Source organism: Candoia aspera, chromosome 7 (genome assembly GCF_035149785.1).
Source record: "Candoia aspera isolate rCanAsp1 chromosome 7, rCanAsp1.hap2, whole genome shotgun sequence".
Lineage (NCBI taxonomy): Eukaryota > Metazoa > Chordata > Lepidosauria > Squamata > Boidae > Candoia > Candoia aspera.
The window spans coordinates 24,105,229-24,130,440 of NC_086159.1; the positions used below are offsets into that span (position 1 = coordinate 24,105,229).

At 39.8% G+C, this 25,212-nt stretch overlaps 1 protein-coding gene across 1 annotated transcript in view; it reads left to right on the top strand.

The window, feature by feature from the left end:
- Window positions 1–6,117: 6,117 nt before the first annotated feature.
- RFX4 (regulatory factor X4) overlaps window positions 6,118–25,212 on the top strand; it is a 51,946-nt gene continuing 32,851 nt past the window's right edge. The window contains exons 1-6 of the mRNA XM_063308457.1: window positions 6,118–6,196; window positions 10,305–10,365; window positions 17,859–17,982; window positions 20,484–20,545; window positions 22,907–23,120; window positions 24,141–24,218. Coding sequence (XP_063164527.1) covers window positions 17,917–17,982; window positions 20,484–20,545; window positions 22,907–23,120; window positions 24,141–24,218 — 420 coding nt within the window. The 5' untranslated portion in view covers window positions 6,118–6,196; window positions 10,305–10,365; window positions 17,859–17,916. The remainder of the gene's footprint in view (window positions 6,197–10,304; window positions 10,366–17,858; window positions 17,983–20,483; window positions 20,546–22,906; window positions 23,121–24,140; window positions 24,219–25,212) is intronic.

Consider the following 25,212-nt stretch of genomic DNA (forward strand, 5'->3'; position numbering starts at 1 on the left):
GATAAGAGGCAGCTGAGCCGGCAGAAGGAATGGGGGCATGGCAAACATCTCAGAAGGAATCCTCCCTAGTTTCTTGGACTATAAAGGTGAGGGAGGAGAGGTACTTTCAGACTTGCAAGATTCTGTTAATGTAACCTTACAAAAAGTTGGAGCTAGTACTTCTGGGTGTGCTTCTTGTCAGGACATGAAAAGGTGAAAGGTCCCCTGCGCAAGCACCAAGTCATGTCTGACCCTTTGGGGGGATGCCACTTTTGTGACGTTTTCTTGGCAGACTATAATGGGGTGGTTTGCCATTGCCTTCCTCAGTCATCACCTTCCCCAGCAAGCTGGGTACTCATTTTACCATTTTACTCATTTTTAAGGATGGAAGGCTGAGTCAACTGAGTTGGTCACCTGAGAATCCAGCTTCTGCTGGGATCGAACTCAGGTTGTGGGGAGAGTTTTCAGTTGCAATACTGCCGCCTATCACTCTGCACAGTAGCTCAGGAAAATAAGTATTTGTATCAATGTAGTCTTATAACGGCGTTCCGAGTCGTCATGCTGGCCACATGACCCGGAAGTGTCTATGACAACGCCGGCTCCAAGGCTTAGAAACGGAGATGAGCACCGCCCCCTAGAGTCGGATTCAACTGGACTTTACGTCAAGGGAAACCTTTACCTTTACTAGTCTTATAGAGGAGGTGACAGGTTGCAATCATGTCTTGCCATCCTGTTGTCACCGTCTTAACAGCTCATCTCTTAATTAAAATGCATACTTTCCTGAGCCAATGTTGCTCCCATGGAAACTCAGGAAAAGGTATAGTAACTTTAAGAAGCCACCAAGTGCAGCAAGGATGTCCATGCTAGAATTAGAAGCACTTTTGTTCATTTCAGCGATGAATATTTAACATCTCTAAAGAGTGTAATAAATAACAGTAAGTTCAACATTTAATTTCTCTCCTTTCATTGACTAAAAGTCACAGGTTCCTGCAGGATCTAATGCATTCATCAAAATACGGAGTAATAGAGCATTGTCATGCTCCACACTTTTCATTCACATGTGCACCATCATGATACGTACATGTACAAAAGGGTCAGAGCTTGCACACTGATAGTACAATGCTGCTTTCATCATTCCCCCCTTGACCACCACTGCAGACATCTCTGTGAGAAATAGCAAATATTTAGGGATGATAAAGGCAAATGGACAGCATTATCTAGGCAGTATGGCAAGGGAAAGACATAGAGACTGGCTAACTTTGCTCACTTTATATAAAGCGTTGCCTTCCAAAGTGGCTGTATTTCTAGCAAGCAGGCCAGTTAATCACAACCTGTTTGCATAAACTAAATCACAAGATTTTGATTATTTGGATTGTGAAAACTAACTTGCTATGATTCAGTGAACATAATTGGGATTTTAAAAATTAAATATATGTTTATATACTTTCAAACTTAGTTTGCAAAGCAATTCATTCACATAATAAAGCTCTAAAGTTTGTTCTGGATGTGTTGAGATGTGTTGTGTTTGGGGCACTGGGGAAGGTTTTTTTGTTGATTTGTGTGTGTGTGTGTGTGTATATTTTTTAACTATTTTTTTACAGTTTTATTATTGTTTATGAACTGCCCAGGGTTATGCTACATAAGATGGGCAGCTATACAAACCAAATAAATAAATACCATATTTTGATGGTTTGTGAGAGTTACTGTAACAAAGTTAGGGGACCTGGGATTAAAACAAGTCCATAGGAGTCACATTTTTTTCACTAGCCTGGCTAATTGCTGCATTGCAGTGTTGAATGAGTCAGTACTACAATCTTGCACATATTTATCTGGGAATAGATCTCGGTGGCAAGTTAGCAAGGATGCATAGGTTTGCTACATCCCATTCCATCTGCAATGGATGGAGCAGACTGGGCAGGAACATTGCAAGGTTAGGTGATAGATACTCAGGACCATGGACAGCTCACTGTGAAACTAGTTATGGTTACCAGACTTGGTAAACAGCAAACAAAAAATCAAGAATTTATCCATTTTTCCAAAGGAAGATAATCCTGGATTTAAGATGACCCCTCTCCCCAAAAGTATGAACACACCCACAAATCCTGTGCATAGCCCAGCCCAGCTCCCCCAGTTTGTCATTCTAAACTTTCAAACCCATCTGAAAGAATCCTAGATATTTTTCCTGCATGTGTGTTTGTGTGTGTGTGAGTTTGTGTGTGTGTGTGTGTGAGAGAGAGAGAGAGAGAGAGAGAGAGAGGTGGTTTTCGCATATATGCACACTGTCAGAAGCCACATTTAAAAGAAAAGAGAAAAATGAGCAGGGCTTGGATTTAAAAAAGAATGAATAACAACTGGTTGAAATTAATTTCCTGTAAAATAAGGCACCCTGCTTATAAAATTAATTGATCCTATATTTGCATATTCAAACCATTCTCAAACAAAACATACTTTTCAACACCTACAAACTCACAAGTTCAGATTTCCACACACATGGGAGGGAGGGAGGGAGGGAGGGAGGGAGGGAGGGAGGGAGAGGGAGGAAAACATAACTTGGAGATTTTAATGAGAAGCCCTATAGAAATGACATATGATAGTCTGCCATATGGAGCACAGTGAGGCAGGAGAGGGAGGCACTACTGCCATTACTTTTGCTTCCCTGAGACTGAGGATGTAGAAGGTATGTTTGGAGTCCCAGAATACATAAGGATCTCCATCCACAGCCTCCTGAAGAATTTCTCTAGAGTCCTCTGTTGCAGTGAGGCAGAAGCAGCTTCCTTCCTTTAAACAATGTCTCCTCTTTTTAAACAATACCTACTCTATCCTGGAAATATGGACACATGGACACCTTCCCATTACATAGATATTTGGGGGAAAGGGTAACAATCCTCATCTTCCTTTTGATATACACTAAGATTTTAAATCTCCCATCTTCATCCCCCCTTTTTCAGATGACCAATTCCCATAGTCCCCTTTAAGCATGGATGGTTCGGGAATCTGTCACTGGAGTCAACCAGTCCTGAAGGGTTGGGTTAGGGTCAGATTTTACAGAGCTCTGGGAAAGGTTCCCACCAGGGAATCCCAGTTCCATCCAGATAACTGTAAAGCCAAGCCTATGAAGTAAAGGGATGGGCATTTGCAAGGATACATGAAGACAGACTGTGCTGCTCAACTCAGTATAGAATGAATGGCTACAGCAATGACTTTAATCTTCCCAACTGTGAGCCTATGTCAGGAACCATTCTGGATGATGGCTGCAGCTGCTTCTTTGGAACTTTTACTAGAGTAATAGGTGAGATCTGCCAGGTGAATTACAGAGATTTTAAGAGACACTACTTGGAATAATAAAAACTGGATCCTGTTTTGGAACTTCTGGCTATGGTAGAACTGGAGAACCTCCTACTGTTCTTAAATGCAGCCTTCATACTTTTCAAGTTGTTCTAGGAGGGAAATGCCTACTCGTTCAAGGAGAATTGAGAGGGTCCTCATCCTACAGCTCCACATGTACAGAACTAATAGGATCCCACATCTTCTCCATTCTTTGTGCTCTTAGAACCTTCATCTATGAGAAGCTTAGGAAATGTTGTGGATGTATAGGGAGTTTTCTACTGAGCTAAGGGTTAAAAGGGATGTGTGTAGGAAATGGAAGAGGTGTATCATCAAGAAGCTAATCTTGTCAGAAAGACAGGCTAAAATGCATAAGGAACTTAGACTAACAGGCTTGCAAGGGAAACCAAAAACAGCATAAAAGGATGACTGTGTTAGTAGTAAAAAGAAGAAAAGAAAAAGGAAAGGCTGGGTATGCTGCTAGGACAAGATGGTAAGACATAACAGGTATTGGGGAGAGGGCAGAGGGCAACTCGTACTTTGCTCAATCTTCTCCCTAAAGGAAACTGTTCAAATGGATCTAAGCAGAACAACAAACAAAAGGAAGTGACAATCCAAAATAAGTAGAGGTGGTCAGAGAGCACTTGACTATCATGAAGAAGTATAAACTCTGGACTTAGTTAGGTTTCTTGTAAGTCCTGCGAAATACTAAATATGAGAGGAAAGTTCTGCATTTTGATCAACTGTAAGTTTTTTATCTGCTACTTTCTACATTGCAAGTTTTTGTTTTTTGGGAAGTTGGTTTTGACTGCTTGGATATATCCCAAAAGTTACTGATTGAAGGCCAAAGCTATTTACATATTGAGGCAGAGATGGGTAAATGAAGCATGTGTTCTGCAAACATAAAGACACATATGTCTGCTTGCTTCTTTGTACCACTTACCATCCCATTAAAGCCTGACTGAAGAGTTGGATTGGCAAAGGGAATTCCCACTGCCCAACATTCTGTCCCATGCAGAATATAGACCCTTCTCTTAGCTGGAAGATTTTATTCTATTGTGAGATAAACATCAGGTATTTTCTCTCTCATTGGCCTTCTTTCAAGGCTTGGACAGCAGGCTTCCAAAAGGTGGTGATGGTGGGGATTTTCCTCTATTTGTGGAGTCTCCTCAATGATTTAGAATTCTATGGGCGACAGAGCAGCCTTTTCCAACCTTCCCTTCATAATTATTAGAGTGTAACTCCCAGTAGTTCTTTTTCTTTTTCTTTGTTTTTAAATGTACAGGATTTTTTCCCCCCAGTCCAGTCTGATCCTCTAAACCAGTGGTCCTCAGACTGCAAGGTGAGAGGTTGAGGAAGGTTGGCTTAGAACACCAGACTGGGACAAATTCTGGCTTGGCTATAAGATTGATGTCAGCCCTTCAAGGTAGGCTGAGTCAGGAAACAGGCATGGCAGAGATTCCAGGAATGCTTTTTTTTAAATAAGGCAGAATAACAGAATGTTGAGTGTTTTCAAGTTTCTCTCTGTCCCATCTTATTCTAAACAAAATCAAGACAGGGTTATTTTGAGTTTCTTTCTTATGCTTTCCTCATTCTTAGGACTGAGTAATCTTATTTTCAGGTCTCCCCTTAATGGCTCACTCGTTTCTTCTCTATGCCCAAGATCAGCTCAATGTGCCTTAAAGTATTGGATTAGGAGTGGGGAGACCCAGGTTCTAGTTCACCCTCAGCTGTGAAAATTCTCTTAGTGACTTTGAGCCAGTTTCTCACAGCTAAACCTACCTCATGTAGTTGTTGATGTGGGAGAAAAAACGAAGAAGCATTATGCATTCTGTTAATGCTCCTGAATAAAAGTCAGGATAGAAACCTAACAAAAAATATATCAAATGGGGGCAGGGAGATCCATATTCACTCTCTTGAGCTTGTTAGAAGAATGGTAGCATGCAAGAATAATAAGTAAATGGTATCAGACAACAACCTCAGACTTAAAAATTTCTCAAGGAAGTTCTGATTTCAGAAGTTTGGTTTCCAGCACATGAAGATGTGCAAATGAAAGGTAAATGATGTACAAGAGATGTTGTCATGTGACCAAAACAACACCTGAAGGAATGAACCATTTACACAGGCAGAAGTACAAATATTTTACTTAGTAACTATGGAATCTGTATACAACTACCAAATCTCATAGCCAGTCCTAACATTTGGACAACTGTCTTAGACAGCTGGTAATGAGCATTAGTAAAGAGTAACATACTGTTATTTATTTTTGTTTTTATTTTTACTGTTAAGACATAGGGAAAACAAAGAACTTATACAATTGTTTTGCCTTGGTTGGATACATGAATTTTGTCGCGGGGAGTGGAGACAGCCTTACAAAGCCAAACACTTTGGGATGGCTCTGCTATTATCCTTTAGAAAACAAGATAAATATGATACAAAGGCCGTCCCAGCTATATTTTACATTGGTCTTAGAATGCATTGGCTCACGGCATCCTTTAGTGTAAAGCACATATATTCTATTTTTCCCAAAATTGGAAAAATATTTGGTATAGTTTTATTTATTTGTTATTTATTATTTATTATTATTTATTTATTATATAAAGTAATCTTATATCTTTATGTGAGCATCTTAAAATGTGTTTGTGGTGCTCTTCACCAATTTGTAGTGACGAAGCAGAGGCTCAGAGCAAGTGATGAGCTTAAGCAGAGTAAAATCTGAATCTGGCTTCTTCTCTGAACCTTTTACATAGACATGTGGTAAAATAGTCTAATACAGATTTACTATATTTTTAAACATGTTTTGCAGAGAGTTGGATTGAAAGATGCCTCAGTGAAAGTGAAAACAAACGTTATTCCAGTCACACATCTTTGGCAAATGTTTCTAATGATGAAAGTAAGTATGCTTTTCTGTAGAAATAAATAGATGCTCATTTGCTAGAAAAGACTTAAAGTTTATAATGTCTATACAGATCTGGAAAGCCACGTGGCACCCACCCACATCTTCCAGCAGGGAAAAAGCTAGAGTTAAATGACAAGTGAATCAGCCAGTAAAACAGCTTTTTGTATTTATAATATTGGACAGCTGAGTATATATGGGGAGAAGGACCTAAAGATAAGCCATTAGATCAGTGTATTTCAACCTTGGCAACTTTCAGATATGTGGACTTCAACTCCCAGAATTCCCTGCCAGAATGCTGGTGAGGAATTGTGGGAGTTGAAGTCCATACATCTGAAAGTTGCCAAGGTTGAAATACACTGCATTAGATATTAGCTTTGTAGATGAAGCTGAATCTCCCTTCTGGAACCAAAACAATGCCCATTGGAATGAAGGTTCTTCACTATCAGTCAACAGGAAATAATTGCCAAGGGAATGGTGCATCTTCCTGAGAAGAGCTGCTATAAAGAGAATTCCTTGCTGAATGTTCTGATCATCTATAAATCTATAGTTGATTCTCAGCTCAGCATGCTGAGAATGCTGGCTCCAGCTCAGATTTTAAATGATGTCATTGTTTTCTTGAAACTCTTTGCTAATGACCAATATAAAGGCTGGCTGCTTAAGAGGAGATTCTCTGTGGGGTCTCTTTCCATATGGAATAGTCTGATAGAGAATGGTCTTGAGTAACCTGGCCAGAGGTTGGAGTACAATGTTTCTGAAAGCATAGTAGTAGTTGGTGAGGGAGTGTGACAGAAGAGGCAGTCCTCTACCAGAATACCAATACTTGTGCCTCCATTTCCTATTTGTGTGGAGAACAACCACACTGGTGGTTGTGACTCTGTTAACCACTTTCTTTCTGGAGTCTGCAAAAGCATATTGATCTATTCATGCATGCAGAGGACATGGTTATAGCAAATGTGAACATTGCCTTAAGAAGCAGTAATGCTTCAGGGGTAAGAGGGGAATGCCTGGTTTTAGATTGTTACTTGCCTGTGGGATGCATCATTGGGAATGGGAGGGAGAGTATTAGAGCAATATGGCTAAAGCAAGAAAGAGTGTTCAAATATGCCAGTGGGAGAGATAAGCGTCCGTGCCTCCCTTCCCTTCTTTACTTGTATAGGGTGTTCTGTCCTGGTACTCCTTATTACTGGAATGGAACGAAGCCTATTCATTAAACATCTAGGAGCAGGGCTGGGCAGATGCTTAAATTCCTGCACAGGCCCAGATAACAATCTTTTGAAAAAAAAATGCTTTCTTTAAAGAGTCCTTCCCCTTCTTTCTTACAATTAGAGATCTTCTAGTATGCTGGAAATGGGTGTAAAATAAATTCAGGGAGCTTTTAACCTTGTATCATGCATTCTGGCATCCTTGTCTTGGGACTGTTGTCTACCCATAATTTAGCCCTGACTCCTCAAAGCAGTTCTATCTAGAAAGTTCTGGTGATGATTCTGTGCAGCTGGGGTAGCATCTGGAGTTCTGTCTTTACAGTGGATTCAGTGGATTTACAGTGGCCTTTGGGCTCCATCAAAGCCTGAAGGCCCATCAGCCTGTATAATTCCAGCACAGGATTGTGCTTTCAGATATTAATGAACATTTTCCTGCTCTGAAAAGCCTGAAGAATTACAAGACTGTAACAGCAATGATCTTGATGTATGATTTATTTTCTTATTTATTTTGGTACTACATTAAGTATGAAATCTTTAGTGAGCATGATATAAATGTAATAATATGAACCTTAACCAAGTTGATTAGGATTCTAAAATGGACGTTTGGAGTTGCAGAAATAACATAACAAGGTCCTATTTTAGCCTCTGTAATATAATGATGAGTATGAATTTCCCAAGCAGTAACATGCAGTGTGGAAGAAGTTTGCTTTCATTTGGAGATTTGTTCAGTGTCAACATTGTGCATGTTTACTGAGAACCAAATCCAACTGAGTTCATTTGGGCAGACCCCCCAAATTGTATATGTAGGACTGTAGCCTTACAGATGTGGAATTTAAGCTAAGCTTAAAGGACAAAATGTAACAAATTAAAAGAAAACTTCTCAAGAGCCAATCATAAAAACTACTCAAGAGCCAATCCATAAAAAGTATATTTTAGGTGATTTGAAAAAGAGATGTTTTTGTCATGTTTTCTTTGTGGTGACTCATTTATACATAAGACAGTCAACAAGTAGGATGCATGAAATTTGTACGCTTAGCTAAGGCTATGCGTTATCTTTCCTATGAGAAAAGCTAGGCTTGAGGCTTTAAAAATGTAAGCATAGAAATATAATAGAGTTTATAAAATGGTATAATAATACTAGTAGTATAAAAACTTAAATCTCTTACCCATGTGAATAAGTAATGTTCCACAGAAAATGGTAATAGCCAAAAGCTTAGAAGGATTTATAGAGAGATTAGACTGATTCAACTGTCAAGCTTGAATGGCAGTTTGTCTTAAATGTTTTCTCATTGTTTATTTGCTTGTTTCAGTGCCTATAGCCACACTGGCCATAAATAGCCAGTGGATTCAGTTTACTGGCTAACATAGGTGATGTCAAAACTACCTCTGAGGTAGTCCAGTGCACTTTAACTCATGTTTGTTAAAGTGATGTCAATCTCCTAGCCTTTGTGATATCACTGGCTTCATAGCAATCTTAGTTCAGGGAGCCAAGTTTAAGATCCTGGCCTCTGTAAAGTTTTGCATCTGGATAGTTCCCACTGAAACAGATTAATGTGAAAGCCTCAAGCAATGGAGACTGCTCTTGTCTCCTCAATGTCTGTGAATGGGAAAGAAAAACTAGCTTTGAAGGAAGGGGATCAGATACATCAATCAGTACCAGGTAACACCATTGTCCTACTTCAATGCCATGTCTCTCACCATAGAATTGCCCTGAGGAAGGACTACTTATTGTTCATCAAGGTGCATCCTCAGCATTGGTAAGTCTCAGGAGGAGGACAGGTACATCCCCATCAACCCAGTCCACCTGACCTACACACTATTTGCCAGCTAGGGCTGCTCACCTCACTCTTAATCTTCCAAAAAGTGGTTAAACCCATAGGATCAGACTATCAGTCTGTCATCTACCCTTTGCTTAATTATATTCCTCATTGTTCAACTGTTTATAAGCTAATCCATTGCAGACAATAGTAAAACTTGAAAACATTGTCCTAAGTACATTTTCTTGCTAGGCAAAGACAACCTGACAAATACCCCTGCACTCTAGAAATAGCATCATTGCACCTGCTCTGAAAAAAATGTCTTGGGTCAATGCTCCCCTGCATTTAACCTCCACAATGCCACCCCTAACAGAAAAGGGCTTTCCTCGCTAGCTAGATCAAGTTTTAATGGGAACCTCAACACTGAACGTACAAATGGCTGTCCTTTCTCAGAACAAAGAAATGTTCAGAAATATCTTTAAAGGGAGCAAGTTCTTCCACAATTTCTTCCACTGTCTCTAAGAATGGTGTTAACATTTAATGTTAACAACATTAAAATCCCAGAAACCCTGAGATCGTTGTGATTTTTTTCTGGGGCAGCAAGAGATGCGAAGAATGAAGTTGGGTGGAAGGAAATGTCCATTCTAATGACTGATCTTTAATAGAAGCTTTAGACTCTAATGTCATTTTCAGCCAGTGTTTGGGTTTAAATAATCACAACTGCAATAAAGAAAGAGAATGCGAGAGAGGTGCTATGTCTCTGTGGAGCTTGTAAGAGGTCCATTTTCCTATTTGTAGGAAGTCCTGTCATAACTTATCTCCAGGCTGAAATCTCTAAACAGGAAAGGTTGCTTGATGACACCATATGGATGTCATAGGATGAGATGTAAGCATTTATTTCCATTAGGGCCCAAAGAAGGTATTCCCAGGAACACTGGTGCCCATAGGCATCAGATTGTACAGCCTGGCATTCATTTAAGCAATCATTCTGATTCTCTTTATCTTCAAGTATATTTGCATATTTCAAGGTTTCTTCTGGGGAATTTGAAAATATTCCTAACAGTGGAATTTCCTCATGCCCCTGTCAAGTGCTTCAGGATCTCAGCTGAAAGAATGTCCCCTGATAGTGTTTTCTCTCAACAGATGAAGAGAAAGAGAATAATAGAGCATCCAAACCACACTCTACCCCAGCAACTCTGCAATGGTAAGATCTGTTTCTTGAAAAGAGCAAATTTATTCTGAAGCAACTATTTTCAGGCAAACTAGAAATATTCAAGAGTATGATAAATATGTAGGAATTATTTTGACACTGTTGCATTGTTCTAGATTGCTGAATACATCAGGATTCTATCTTATGTTCATTAAATATGGTTCTGTGTTCAGAATTCAGTGTCTAATATATATATATTGCTTGCTTGCTTGCTTGCTTGCTTGCTTGCTTGCTTGCTTGCTTGCTAGAATTTCAGAAGACAAGTAAATAGCTCTAGTCTGGAGTTAGCTTAGCTCTAGAAAAGGCACTATAAATAACATATCAATAAATGTACAGACATAAAAGTGTTCAGTTATATCTCTGCTGGTCACCCATCTAATCACTGAAGACAGAGGAAAGCAGAGAAGGGCCTCTGGAAACTGATTCACTGAGCACATTCATATTCTTTTCTGAACTCCTCCTCCCCTGTGCAAGCAAATGGTTAATCTTCCTCAAATATTTAAATAGTAATTTGTTTTTTATTGGGATGTTGTTTTTGTCTGGCAACTAATACTTCGGATTACTCCATGCCTCCTCAGAAGGCGATTGCTTAGTCTTTCCTATAATTTGATGGACTTGTTTTAGCCAAGTTGCCCCAGCTAATTATCTCATAAAGCTCTTCTCCCAGAAGGAAGCAAGCCAATAATGGTAACATCCTTAATCATGGAGGTTAATAAATCCCTCAACTCCTGGGATATTCAGCTTGTTGGAATGCAGCCATTATTTGCCACTGTGTCCCAATTGCCTGAGAGAGGCAATGAGCCATTTTATATCATCCAGTCTACCGGCCTTAGCTGCACAGCTGCCCTCGCTGTTTGTTTGTCCCTGCACTTATATCTGCCCTAACTGTCCTCCTTTGGGCTCACTGCAAAAGAACATCATGTTCTCCAGAGGACAATATGTTGAGAATAACCATCACCTCTTTTGTTCTTCTGCATGTTGTTCTAAGCTGCTGTATGCAATCCAGATAAACTATACATGTCTGAGCATATCTTCAGCTTGTAAATGCTTGCATTTCTATGGTTGTAAACTAGAGGCACCAATATTTAGGAAAGAAATGACACATGATTCCACCTCCTAATATACCAGCAGCAATTCACCTCTTCCTCTTTTAGGCAATGTGAGGACTGCAATTGGTCTGGTGAGGGGAATTTGGAGTGGCATGGACAGCATTTGAAAAGAGACCAGGAGGAGGCAAAATAGTTACAGCAGTGCGCCAGCCAGTCTAAACTATGTTTGGGCTAGCTAACATAATTTGACTTGGTCCATATATCATGCTTATTCATAATATGGATTGCTTATTTGTGCTTAGTGTGATATGTGAACTCAACCTATTGTGGCTTATTCAGCAAATGATGGTTAAGCAAACTACAGCTTAGCATTGTGTATGAACCTAGCTGGTGTCAGCTCTAGCTTCAGCAGCAATGTTCATCTCTGGCCAACATTTTGAGAGGACCAATAAATGGTGGTGGCAACAACCTGAGTGAGCTACATCCTCTGTATCTCATTTCAGATTGTTTGGCCCATGCAATCAAGGCTGAGGAGAGGTGATGGAGCCCAACCTAACCAGCTGAGTGAGAATGGAAGCTGCAGGGGTTGAGTATGTGTTGGTGGGGAGGAGATAGCAAATAGAAAGGAGAATTTAGAGAAAACAAAAGAGAAAGAAATGGCTGTGAGCATGGGAAGGTGTATTTCTGTGCATCTGGTTCTTTACTTTGCATATTAATTAGTTATATATGAGTTTTCAACGGGCTACCATGGATTTTATTCATTTTGTTCTCTTAAATAGTCTGCCTTTTGTCCATGGATTCATTGATTATTCCACAGCAAGTGAGTCAGTGTCATGTTCATTTTATTAAGCTTTACCTTATGAGTCTGAGAATATTTATGGAATAGGCATTCATTACAGTCAGACACTTTTAATACTCTCTATATCGGACACAGAACCTGGAATGTCTTAAGTTGATCTATGGTGGTCTGGCATCAGGTATGTAGGGATTAATGCTAAGAATCTTGTAGGAATTTGGAATAGGGTAAATATTGTCATTGGCATCTGGTACACTATAAGGAGAGATTTATACATCCATACATACGTTTTATTTATTTCTCAGATTTATACTACCACCCATCTCCCCACAAAGAGGGACTCCCAACAACTCTGAGCAGCTTATAATTAAAAAAATATTTTAAAGTATAAAACACAAAAAAGACTCATGAATGGCCTCAGAAGCAACATAAAAGAATGAAAGTTCATCCAACAGAGGCTTAACTTTCACTCTGCTCTAGAGCCTGGGAGAATAACCATGATTTAATAGCTTCCTGAATATCATCAGGGTGGGAGCCTCCCAGATCTCTGGGAGTATATCATTCCAGAAGGCAAGGGCTGCAACAGAGAAGACACACTTCCTGGGCTCCAGAAGATGGCACTACTTAAGTGATGGGACCTGGAGCCACCCCCTCTGCCTGATTGCACCAGATGGACAGAAACAACTGGAAACAAGCAATCCTTCAAATAACCATGCCTTGTGCCATGAAAGACTTTATTGGTGATAACTAGCATCTTGAATTGCACCTGGAACTCCAGTGGTAACCAGTCCAGCATGAGGAACAATGGGGTGACATGGACATAATGAAGCATACCTAACACTGCCTGAACCATTGCATTCTAGACCACTTGTAGCTTCTGAATAGTCTTCAAGGGCAGCTTCGTGTACAGCACATTACTATAATCCATTTGTGAGATGTCTAGGGCATGAGTGACTCTCTAAAGGGCCTCCTGGTTCAAAAAAGAGTGCAACTGGCACACTAGGTATACCTGAGCAAAGCCCTCTTGGCCATAGCTACCACCAGTGTCCTAGCAGAATAGGACAGTAGTTGTGCACCAGTCTTGAACAGGGAAATGCAACCCCATCAAAATGGAAGACTGTCAGAGCCAGGGGCCCCAAATATCTTCAGCCACTCAGTCTTACCAGGATTGACCCTGAGTCTGTTCCTCCCCATCCAGACCTGCACAGCCTCCAGATACTGAGACAGGACTTCAGTAGTATCACTTGGTCACCCCAGGACCGAGATGTATAATTGGGTATCACCAGTATACTGATGATACTGACCCTGAACAGATGGATGACCTCATCCATGATCCGTTTTCATGGGGGGGGGGGGGAGGCAAAAGCAGCTACCTTAAGAATATTTGCTTAAGAGTAGATTTCAACCTTTAAAGGACAGCTGTGTTATCCACAGGCCATTTTAATCAGACAGGTGTGGGAAAGGAGAAAGCAAAGATAACAGTAGATATTAGGGCACCATAATCAATTTGATCCAAAAGGGAAAGAAGTCAAGTGCTGTCAATTTATTTATTTTTTTAATTATGCTTTTGAAAATACCAAACTAGAATTTATATTATGCTACTTGAACCTTCTCAGACTTAATAGTAGGTTTCCTAATTGCAGGGAAGAAAATGAACCGACTGAGATCAGTCACTTGGTATCTGGAAACCAAGGCAGGGTGTCCACAGGGTATGGTAAAAAAAAGTCAGGATGGTGGCCATGATGGTGCAGTCTAAGCCCCACCTGTTTTTTTATGTGTGATGCACATAAAAACAGGTAGACCTTTAATCACACTGCCATGGCTACCAACTTGACTTATTTGAACACACCCTGAGGATACTCCTGGACCAAGGCATTGATAGACAGCTGGCCCCAAATGCAGTGTGCTTTCTCCCCCAGCATTTGTCAAATTTACCCCTTATTCTATCCCTCTTGGTTTTATTAGTATGTGGAAGAGATGCAATACTTCAGAAATCAGAAAGAAAATTGATGGGAAGGATTATGGGGTACTAACACTCCAAAGACCATACTGTTTGTAGATCTTACAGCTGTTTATGGAACTGAGATAAGGCTGAACTACAATGAAATGTACAGTTGCTGAAAGCATTCTTTAGTCAGATATGTTGCTTTTTAATCCAGATCAGATCTGGGCAGCATAGCTCCATTAAGTTCTACAACTCTCTGTATTGTGCCTTCTGAGTGACAGATGAGTACTTTATGACAGTAGTAGTGCAAATCAGAATAACAGGAGGTTCTGAAGAATTATACCTGCTGCTTAACCCAGTCCATTTAACTACAATTTATTTAATAAACTACAATTGGGTGATGTCTTTCAACATGCTAAGCATAACCAAGGATTATGGACCATAATGATTGTAACCACACAACATACTAAGTGAATTCCCAACAAAACAAATTATGGCTGTGTTTGATGTGTGAATCCAGTCTTCATTCTAATGAAACACCAGTTCTATAACCCTGATGTACATGGATATCTAATGGAATGCAAATGAATTTGTTTAGCACATTCTATGAAATATGCTGCAATGCTGTACCTAATTTTAAAGATAATATTTTAAGGACATTGCTGGTAAAATAAATAGTCCAAATGCATTATACCAATATAGGGTAGTCCAGAATTTAAAATATGACAAAGTCTTAAACAAGACAAAAAATATGTAAAGCCAGGCAATGACCAAGATGGCTTTTGATCATTAAAGAAAAGTTCAGATATAATAGAAGATTGTTTAGCATGGACTAATGGCTCCCACGAAAGAATGGAGAAAAAAGGGAGAAAATCATTAGATATTATGAAGAGAAATAATTGAGAGTCTTTCTTCCTATCCTGTCTTGGTCAGAGAAATTGATGTGCCAATTAGCACCTATGGCATACAAGCAAAGTCTGCATGCCTTGAAAAGAGGTTTTGTTCAGGGTCTGGATATTTGTGGGGAAATGCAGCAATGATATTGTGGTAGCCAGAAAATAAGAATAGATGCTGCCCTTAGAAACCAATTCTATTCAACCCCTCCAATATCTTATTGAAATAGTTTGCAGAAATAAAAAAAAATATCATTGTAACGCTAATATAGTATTAGGGAGGAAAATCTCCAAACCGTATAGCAAGACATATAGCAAGAAAACAGTTTCTCTAAGATAAGTCACTGCTAATTGGCTCACATGTTACTTTAAGTTATTATTTTCAAATCCATATTTTTCTGAATTAGTGTTAATTGTAGCTTATTTTTAAGTCTCTTATACATAACTGTACAGCAGGGATGGAAAGCTTCATTCAACCTATTAGACACCCAATATTCTCCCTAGGCCATGTCCCCACTAACTAGTTTGTTCTTCACTGACCCAAGCATGCGCCTTCCACAATTTGACCTTCCAATGTCATTGAACGTTATCAAACTTATTCTTAACAGTGTTAACAGCAGAGAGGAGAATTAGGGGAATGCTTTTCTAGAAGTCACAGCCACTTCTGGAATGTCCAGCTCTCTAGTGATGCTTCAAAAGATCTATGCACTTCCAAAAATAGATGCAAGCAGCCAAAGATTTGCAAGAAGAGTTCTGGGTACTGCATGACATAATCAAAGTTGCTACTTTTAGTTCATGCCTAGGGTAATGATCCATATGTGGGCAACCTAGGGAAGAATCAAGGCTGCCTAGGACTGACAGTTTTACCAAGGGAGTTGTTGGGCTCTTCTTTGCTAAACGTATTCAAGCAGAGGCTGGACAGCCATCTGCTGGCAATGTTTTAATTTGGATTCCTGCACTGAGCAGGAGGCTGGACTCAGTGGCCTAAATTAGTTTTCCAACTATGATTCTGTCTTGGCTGGAATTACTACAGCATGAAGGATAGATGCTGTGAATGGGATACAGTGAGAATGGGAAGGAAGGGAGGAAGGATAACAGAAGATCAGACTGAAGAGATATAGTAAGTGAGCAGGGGTAAACAGTGTATGAATGTAACTGTGACTCCATTTGTATATGGGTCCCCTGAAGATAATCCCATCCTTAGGTCTTTGCTCCTCAGGTCCAAAATAGTTTTAAACTCTGAATTGAGGCAGAAGATGTGCTGTCGAGGCTTACCTTTGATATCTGCTTAGAGTGGCTTAGATGAATTATATTACAAATGAAGTGCATGTTTTGCTTTCCCCATAAACAGTGAAATAGAACATTGGAAACAAATTCCAGAGTGGTAACCATGTATGTAATTTTGCTGTAATAGGCTGTAGCCCTGCAGCACCTTGAACTACCAGCAGAATTACTATGCCATAAGCTTTTACAGGAAGGGTACATAAGGAGCGCATTGGAGCAAGCACTGATACCTGGCTGTCTTGAAAAGCATTTGGGGACTGATGGTATGGCAGGCCCCCTACATGCAGCACACAACTGTTGATGCCAGGACTGTTGCCCTTGGTGGTTACTGGCTAGGAAATGGATTGTTACTGGTTTGGAGGAGATTGGTGATTTTTTTCCCCTTTTAATTCTTTATATATTACTTTAGTATCATAAATGATATTACAGAGTCATTTTGGAATTGAGTTACATATAATTGCATAAATAAATAATTATACGTTATTAGCTAATGCATCTCAAATTGCATTCCTTTTATTCATTGGTTGGATTCACACTAACACCATAAATGATAATTTGTAAATAGAGTGACTAGGTTCATACCTTACAAAAAATTAAACAAATGCCATTATAATTTAACAAGTGCAGCTTATCAGAAAATAGTAAACTGCTAAGAATATGTCTGCTTATGACTCTCTTTAAACATGAGCAAATTCAGCCTTTGGATGATTTACCACGTGCTGTTCATTTCTGAGTAGACTCATGTAAGTGTATGCTTGCTCTTCTCAGTGAGCAAGTATCTTTAAGATCGAAAGTGCTACATAATATGCTGTAGTATTTCTGAGGCTGATTTTCATCTACCTGTATATAAGAACATCCAGTGTAAAGAATAAGAGGTGATTGAAATAAAGGATTGAGTATTGTCAGAAGACATTAGAGACTGTAGGGAGACATGACAGCCTTCTTCAAGTATCTGGAAGGCTGCCATGTAACAGACAGGGCAGAGTTGTTCCAAGTTGTTCCAGAAGGCAAGACAAGAAATGATGGGTTTAAATTACAAAAAAGCAGATTTCAGTTGGACATCAGGAAGCACTTCCTAATGGTAAGATCTGTTCAACAATGGAACAGACTTCCTCAGGAGGTGATAGACTATCATTCACTGGAGGTATTTAAACAGAAGATGGATGGCTATCTTGTCAAGAACACTGTGGCAGTGGAGTCCTGCACTGAGCAGGGGTTAGATTAGATCAGTGTTTCTCAACCTTAGCAACCCCCAGCCAGCCGTTCCAATTCTGGGAGTTGAAGTCCACATGTCTTAAAGTTGCCAAGATTGAGAAACAGTGGACTAGATCAAGGAGCTTCCAACCTTTACATTCCATGATTCTATAGGGAAAGGAAAACAAAATCAAAATAAAATTGCCAGAACTTAAAATTTCAGAACTTGTAATGCAAGCCTATATATACATATGCAAGCCTATGCAGTTATGGATGTGCATGGAAGCCAATATGTTTGTCTTCTGTATTTTGTCATTATTTTTAAGGCTGGAAGAGAATTATGAGATTGCAGAAGGTGTCTGTATTCCTCGAAGCGCCCTCTACATGCACTATTTGGATTTCTGTGAGAAAAATGATACCCAGCCTGTTAATGCTGCTAGTTTTGGAAAGGTGCGTATAAACCTTTTCAGCAACTTATTTCAGGAATTTAAAAGATAATAGCTCTGTGATATAATAATAATAATAATAATAATAATATAAACTTTAATGCCTCCTGTCTCCCAACAACTGTGGTGGCTCACAACAATCAAACAAAGAAATTACAATAGAATCAATATAAGATCAAAGCTGGCAAGTGCAGCAGACCAGATGGAATGAAGTGAGGGGTCTCGCTGTCCCTTGCCAAAGGCCTGGCTGAAGAGCCAGGTCTTCACCACTCTTCTGAACAACAGCAGAATGGGGGCCTCATTCCTGGGGAGACCTGGATTGTGCACATGAAGATTTCTTTTGAGGTTGCAGTGAGAGGAAAGTTTTTGCTGGATGAGTTTCACAAATTCCCTTGGTAAATATTGAACTTTTCAAAATCAATCCAGATAGATTAGTCTGAGGGTTGATTCTGATATTAATATCAGAGTAAGAGATAAGAACACAGCTGAAAAGGGTACCCAATATTATACATCTTCAGAGGCCATTGCAGGAAACATGACACCAGACTACACAATGGGTGTATAGCTCCTGGGGAAAGGGTTGCATGCAGCCCACCAAAATGCCACTTACCTCCCCCAGCCCTCTATATCCACACCTACCTATCACAGGCCCTGGCCCCCTGCCTTGTTTGCCAGAGCTACCACTAAAACCCTGGACTAGATCATCCTCACTGTCTATCCCACTAGATCATTTGGCAGACTCAAGATAGCTGTTCTTAAGGAAGTCTTGTTTTGGGGTTGGGGAGGGCTCTCCCTTTTTCTGCCAAAAAACTGGTAGTTCTTGGAAGGTTGATTCCTCCTTTCCTGTCCAAAAATAAAAATAACCATCCCCTATTACAATATGCATTTCCCATCCATTACAAGGGGGCAATGTATTGCTACTGCTAGTGGATCACAGGTAGCAAAGCAATAAAAGGGATTCAGGCTTGATCCTCATTTGGGAGTCCCCAGTGTGATGCCCAGCTAAGTTCTGCTTTTTAACGTCCCATTGTCAGGGGCTCCAGACCTTTAATTCTTAAAGAATAAATAGAAGCGTTTTGTTTTGCAAGCTCTGAGAGACAATAAGAATAAACCAGAATGTTTTATTTGGCTTTAGGGTGGTTGAAGAAAAATCCTATTTGAGGAGCAGTTGTCATACCTTCCAAATGACAACAGACACCCTGCTCCCCTCTGAAAGCCCAGAAAATGCCTTTTTTTCCCCATAGGCCCTGGGTGCCCCCATCTCTGTCTGCACAAACTGAAAGAGAGAGGGGTGGGATTAATGTGTAATTAAAGAGAATTTGGAAGGCTGAGATGTTGCGGAATGTTAGATCAGTAGCTGGAACAGCATGTGGTGTTCTTTAGGTAGGCTTCATTGAATCCGTACAAAAAGAAGGAGCTAAAGAAAGAGGCTGCCTGCCTGTCTGCTCATTTATCAAATAGCTAGCCTGAACTTTCACAGCTCCACAAAAGTGTTTTTCTGGTTGCTGACTTTCTTCCCCCCTTTACTTCAGAATTAGACCGGCACTAAACCAGTAAAATTCATGCTTCTGTGACATTTTCCCCTTTCTCAGACAGGCTCGTGAAGCAAGTGTTGGTTCCCTATTACTTCATAAATAAATACATAAATAAGCAACTGTGGTAAAAATGGAAAATAAATAATCATGGCATGTTGGTACTTATGTGACGCTTTTCTTTTTAACCCAGCAGCTTTGACTCAGATGCTTTTACAGACTGTTCTGACATTGCCTTAGATCAGTGTTTTTCAACCTTAGCAACTTTAAGATGTGTGGACTTCAACTCCCAGAATTCCCCAGCCAGCATGCTCTAGCCATATACATCATGGCTGGCTGGGAAATTCTGGGAGTTGAAGTCCACACATCTTAAAGTCACTAAGGTTGAGAAACACTGCCTTAGGCTATGCTGAGGGATCCATTTGTAACAAAAAGCAAAAAAATAAAATAAAATTGCATAGTATTGTTACCTGCGGTAGAACTTCAATTGCGAAGCAGTTCCTGTAAATTATTGTTTGCAGTACATTAACAGTATATTCTGCCAATAATCTGTTTTATTTATAGATGCTCATTTATTGAATATAAGGATATTTCAAAATATATAAACTGGTACAGCTGCAGACAAAATAACAACCATGTATCATAATGACTGCAATTTTACCCATGCTTTTCCACGTGTGCACATTTTTTGCAAGTAATTTCCCCACATATGAGGCCTTTTGTGTATATTTTTCTTTAGTATATGCATTTGGAACAATTTTTAAATTATACTATAACTGCAAGTTCTTGAAATATATTCATGCTTCTGAATAGGCTGTAAAATAAGTAACTCTAAAACAGCTTTTTGTAAATGAATTGTTTCCTTTCTAGTCAATTTTAATTCCTTCTCTTACTTTCTCCTCAAACAAGCCATTGCTAAATATACATGATTGGCATGGGATTTTGTTTCTTAACATATGAATATTATTTACAGATAATAAGACAACAGTTTCCACAGTTAACGACACGAAGATTAGGAACCAGAGGCCAGTCAAAGTAAGCAATAATGTGTGTTTCATAATCACAAAAAGGCTAAGTATGTTATAGAAATGTCATTATGGAAGACTTGTGTGTAACATGGCTATGGTGAACACCTTTGTGTGGAGAGGGGAAACCCCATCACTAAGCAAAGCTGGTCCAATAAATTGTATTGCTTCTTTTGTCCTACCTCTTCTGTTCTGTAGGATCTACAGCAGGGTTTCCCAACCTTGGCAACTTTAAGACGGGTGGACTTCAACTCCCAGAATTCCCCAGCCAGCCATGCTGGCTGGGGAATTCTGGGAGTTGAAGTCCACCCGTCTTAAAGTTGCCAAGGTTGGGAAACACTGATCTACAGGCTTCCTACACTCTGATATAGCATGGTCAGTTGTAATGGAGGGCTGGGCTCCCATACCTGTCATAGTTGCATAGAAGAGGTTGCCTCAGCAGGTGCCAACATCCTCTTTTCCTCACAGCAATTCAAGCTACAGAAGCACAGTCTTCTACTGAATCCAGGTAACCATATGAATCCAGGTAACCTTAGACTCTGATCTGTATGCCACGGCTTTACACTTCTCCAGAGCTGAAGAAGAGTGGCAGTGGCCACTTCACATAGCAAGAGTAGTGGCTATATTGTCAGTTTGCACATGGGGGTGTATATTACAAACTGGAAGTATATTCTCTGCTTGGTCCCATGACAATCTTCTCTTACCTGCTCTTTAGCTGTCCTGGAATTCTGACAGATATAGCCTGCCAGAGAGGTGATGGTCATATTCCAGATCTGGAGGAGTAACAGACCAGAGAATCTGTGGTTCCCAGTGCACTGAAAAAAATATAAAACTAAACGCATATTTTCTAAATACAAATAGGCTGATGAATAATAGAATATACAGTAGGTCCCCCTTATTATAAATGCTTATCAAAAGCTGACAAGTAAGTTTTCCTTCCCCTCCTAGTCTGGTGAGCTATGGATTTGTTGGTTGTCCTTGGCTGTGCCCTGCCAGTTATGTCTGTGTAATGCAGTATTTTTTATTCTCCGACGATGGTGTTTGGGCTTGGTGTGGAAGTATATTGGCATCATATCAACTTATCTTTTCTGTAATGTATTCTTGTGCCTTGACATATAAAGGTCCAATGCTCCTAACCTTTTATCACCCGGCCATTCTGGTGCACTGGAGCTGTTTCACAGAGTGTGGAAATCTAGATTTGCTGTTATAGATGTTCTGTGGAATAGGGAGATCCTATCACAGCTCCCTAAGGGATGTAATATCTTTCATGTGAGGTTCAGCAGTGCTTGAGCAAAGGGGTGTAGGCAGAATGAATGAGCGAGAACTTGGTGCCATTTAGTGCAGTTGGTGCACTGGACGAGTATTATTTCAGCACTGCTGGCTGAATAGATAGCAGCATCTCTTATGAATGATGATAACAGACCAGCCAGTGCTGTTTCTTTAGGAGCCATGCACCTGCCTCATGTCGAGGGACCAATATCACTGTCATCTCTTCCTAATGCTTTCTCATAAGCTGTTGAATCACCAGTCCCAGGGCAAGTGTGTTTTTTAATCAGAGGCTACACTTTAAAAAAAGAAGAAGAAGACCACTGCAGGGGCATGACAGAAACAATATGACATCACAGAGGGACTGAAGCTAACATTTTCAGCCCTTTGATAGATTTTGGGGAAGTTATATGAAACATGCAGGGAAAAAAACTACTTGAGGCTTAATACACTTATTTTATGGATTACTTTATTTAAAAAAATTAAAAAATGCATTATTAAAGTTTGTTAACATATCACCAAATGTTGGCAGCATGAACCTAGCGGCACAGCAAAAGTATGTCTGGGAGGCCACAAATGACCCACAGGTTGTGATTTATCCAACCCTCCCAATTCCATGGGACTTAGTAATAAAAACAGCTAAAAGCTCTGCCGGCAAAGTGTAGAAGGAATAGCTGCCAGTCTACAGTTAGAACATGCACTAAAAATTGTAACTCCATGGCTGTTCTTAAAAGGGGGTATGTATACAGAGCCTTAAGGGGAAAAAAATAAAGTAATATCCTGAATTATATACTATGCATTACCCACAAAAGAAAAGAAGGTATAGGGTTATCCCTGGCTTTGCTTCTACTGAACATCTGGGTAGGACAGAGGCAAAAGCACCAGGCCCTGCCAATCTGGAACCTCCCTGGGTGCTCCTGTGGATGGAAACTGCAGCTTGTTAACCGCTCGAAACATCACACTTATGTTCTGATGGTGAATTTGCACTCGTGCATTAACTTGCAAATTGGCATGAAGTCTGTTTTGTTAGCAATTTTCCTTTTTAACCATACTTGAGTGAACAAGTCCTCTCTCTTTAAAAAAAAGTGTTTATTCAACATTTCAGGTACCATTACTATGGCATTGCAGTGAAAGAAAGCTCCCAGTATTATGACGTGATGTATTCTAAGAAAGGAGCAGCCTGGGTCAATGAAACGGGAAAAAAAGAAGTAATCAAACAGACAGTGGCATATTCACCACGATCCAAACTTGGGACGTTGCTGCCAGAATTTCCAAATGTCAAAGATCTAAATCTGCCAGCCAGCTTGCCAGAAGAGAAGGTGACTCTAGTAAAATATTCATTGGCTTGCTTTGCTCTCTGCTTTTTCTCTGTTGAGGAAAGGCTAACTTAAGTATGAAAAAGTGCCTCTTCAAAAGATTGAGTTTAAAAAGGCTGTGACTTGATTTATGAAGGACTTGATTGCTCACAGTGCTTGAAACAAATAATTTCTCCCTGATCTATGGTATTTGTCCTGTAATCTATATGTGAAAGAGGCTGAACCTTCTGCATTGGTTCAGAGGAGACATGCTGTCAGAGATCCATAATTGAATTTCCCAATATTTCTTTAGTAAAAAAAACACCAGCTTAGGGGAAAGTAGATTAGTGCTACAGGGCAGAGGGCCAATTCTTTCTCCTGGTATCATATCCTCACTTAACTGTAATCGAAAGCTGCTACTAGCCACTCTGAGGAGGGAATCAGATGCAATTAATATGTGTGTGGGGGGGGAGAATAATTTAATTTGGGCAAATGGCTCAAGCCCACCCCCAATTATTGTGCTCCCAATCTCCCTCCTCCTTTAAATGCTTTTAACTGACCAAAAAAAAAATTGAACAGAGAAATTGGATGGACAGTTTCTCTGGATTTCTCCAGGAGAAGGAGAAATTCTTCAACAATTTCTCAAGCACAGGATTTGTCTCTCATGCTGGAGAATTCAGAATTTTGAAGGAATACTTTCTAACCAAGAATGCTTCTGGTGGGATACCCTACGTTTGGTGATAAGTGGACTTTCTGGAACATAAAGCTCTGAGGCAAAGATGACACCCCTTTAGTAGCTTGATGATTGCAGTATCTGGAAACCATGATACATGGGAATTAGGTTGGACTTTGTCTGGATTAAGGTCCATGGTTCCTGCTTGTGAGACTTGAACTTGGTGTTGTGTTTCCACTTAGCCTTTTTCACTTCTGTCCCTATTGCTAGGAATTTGTTAGGAGTTGGAGGTCATCCGAGATTATACTAGAAAAGTTATTGTTTTAAATAAGGTATCCTTAATAAGAAGTCTTCTTTTTTTATTCTTCCAGGTATCTACTTTTATAATGATGTACAGAACACACTGTCAAAGGATACTTGATACTGTAATAAGAGCCAACTTTGATGAGGTTTGTAGAGAAGTAAAAGGTTTTTCATGGGGAAAGGTAATAGTCTTCATACAGTTATGCTTATGGATGGTGGTGAAAACTTTTATATTGACTGGCTACACTGCTCTAAAGGTTCAAAGTGTTTGCCACTCAGGATTGGAACTCTTGGAGGGAGTGGAATGTGTTAGTTCTGTTGGGAAAAAGTGATTCCGAGAAGAAAAAAAGCTAACGAACAAGATGCCTCAAGGCAAGGCAGCTGAAAAAATGGTGCAATCAGGCAAAGTACTGAAAAATAAATTAGGAAGAATAGCAGTACAAGAAAGAGGTTTATGTAAAAGGACAGAGGAAATAAGCAATTGAGAGCAGAACTATTAGTGAGACAGAAAGCTGTGAAAAAAACTCCATACTACTCAAGATAACTAAGATAATACGTATATAAAATGGAATAAAATAAACTGTTGCCTGTAAACCAAGCACCTGATGATGTAAACATGGAGTTGAAGAAAAAAGGAACCAGGAAGCACTGTGGAACTGTGATTGGCACAAAGCTAGGGCTGAACAGTAGAACATCACCTTTGTATGGAGAAAATTCCAAATCCACTTACATTCATTTCCAAGTTGGGATGCAAATACTTTTGACTGAAATCTGAACAGCCTCTTTCTGTCAGTATTGACAATATTTGCTGAGCATAGGGCAACTCATGGACTGAGCAAACGGCAATTCAAGCTAGATGGGGCTATGAAGAAAGCACTCAGTCAATAAAAGGGCCCAAGGGAGCATAAGGTTGTTAGATCTTGAATCTTGGTCCTAACAAGACAATTCTGCCCATTGTGGCTTGTACCCTAAGAGAAAAAAGGCCAAGAATCAATGTGGGATTGAGAAGCTGAATGTCATATATGGATCTGAGCACATCAGCTAACACTTTCACCTAGAATTTTGGATTCTTTTTATCTGAGTAGTTTATTTAGTCTTGCGAGTGTTACAAGGAACAGGGTACCTGTTGGGTAAATTAGA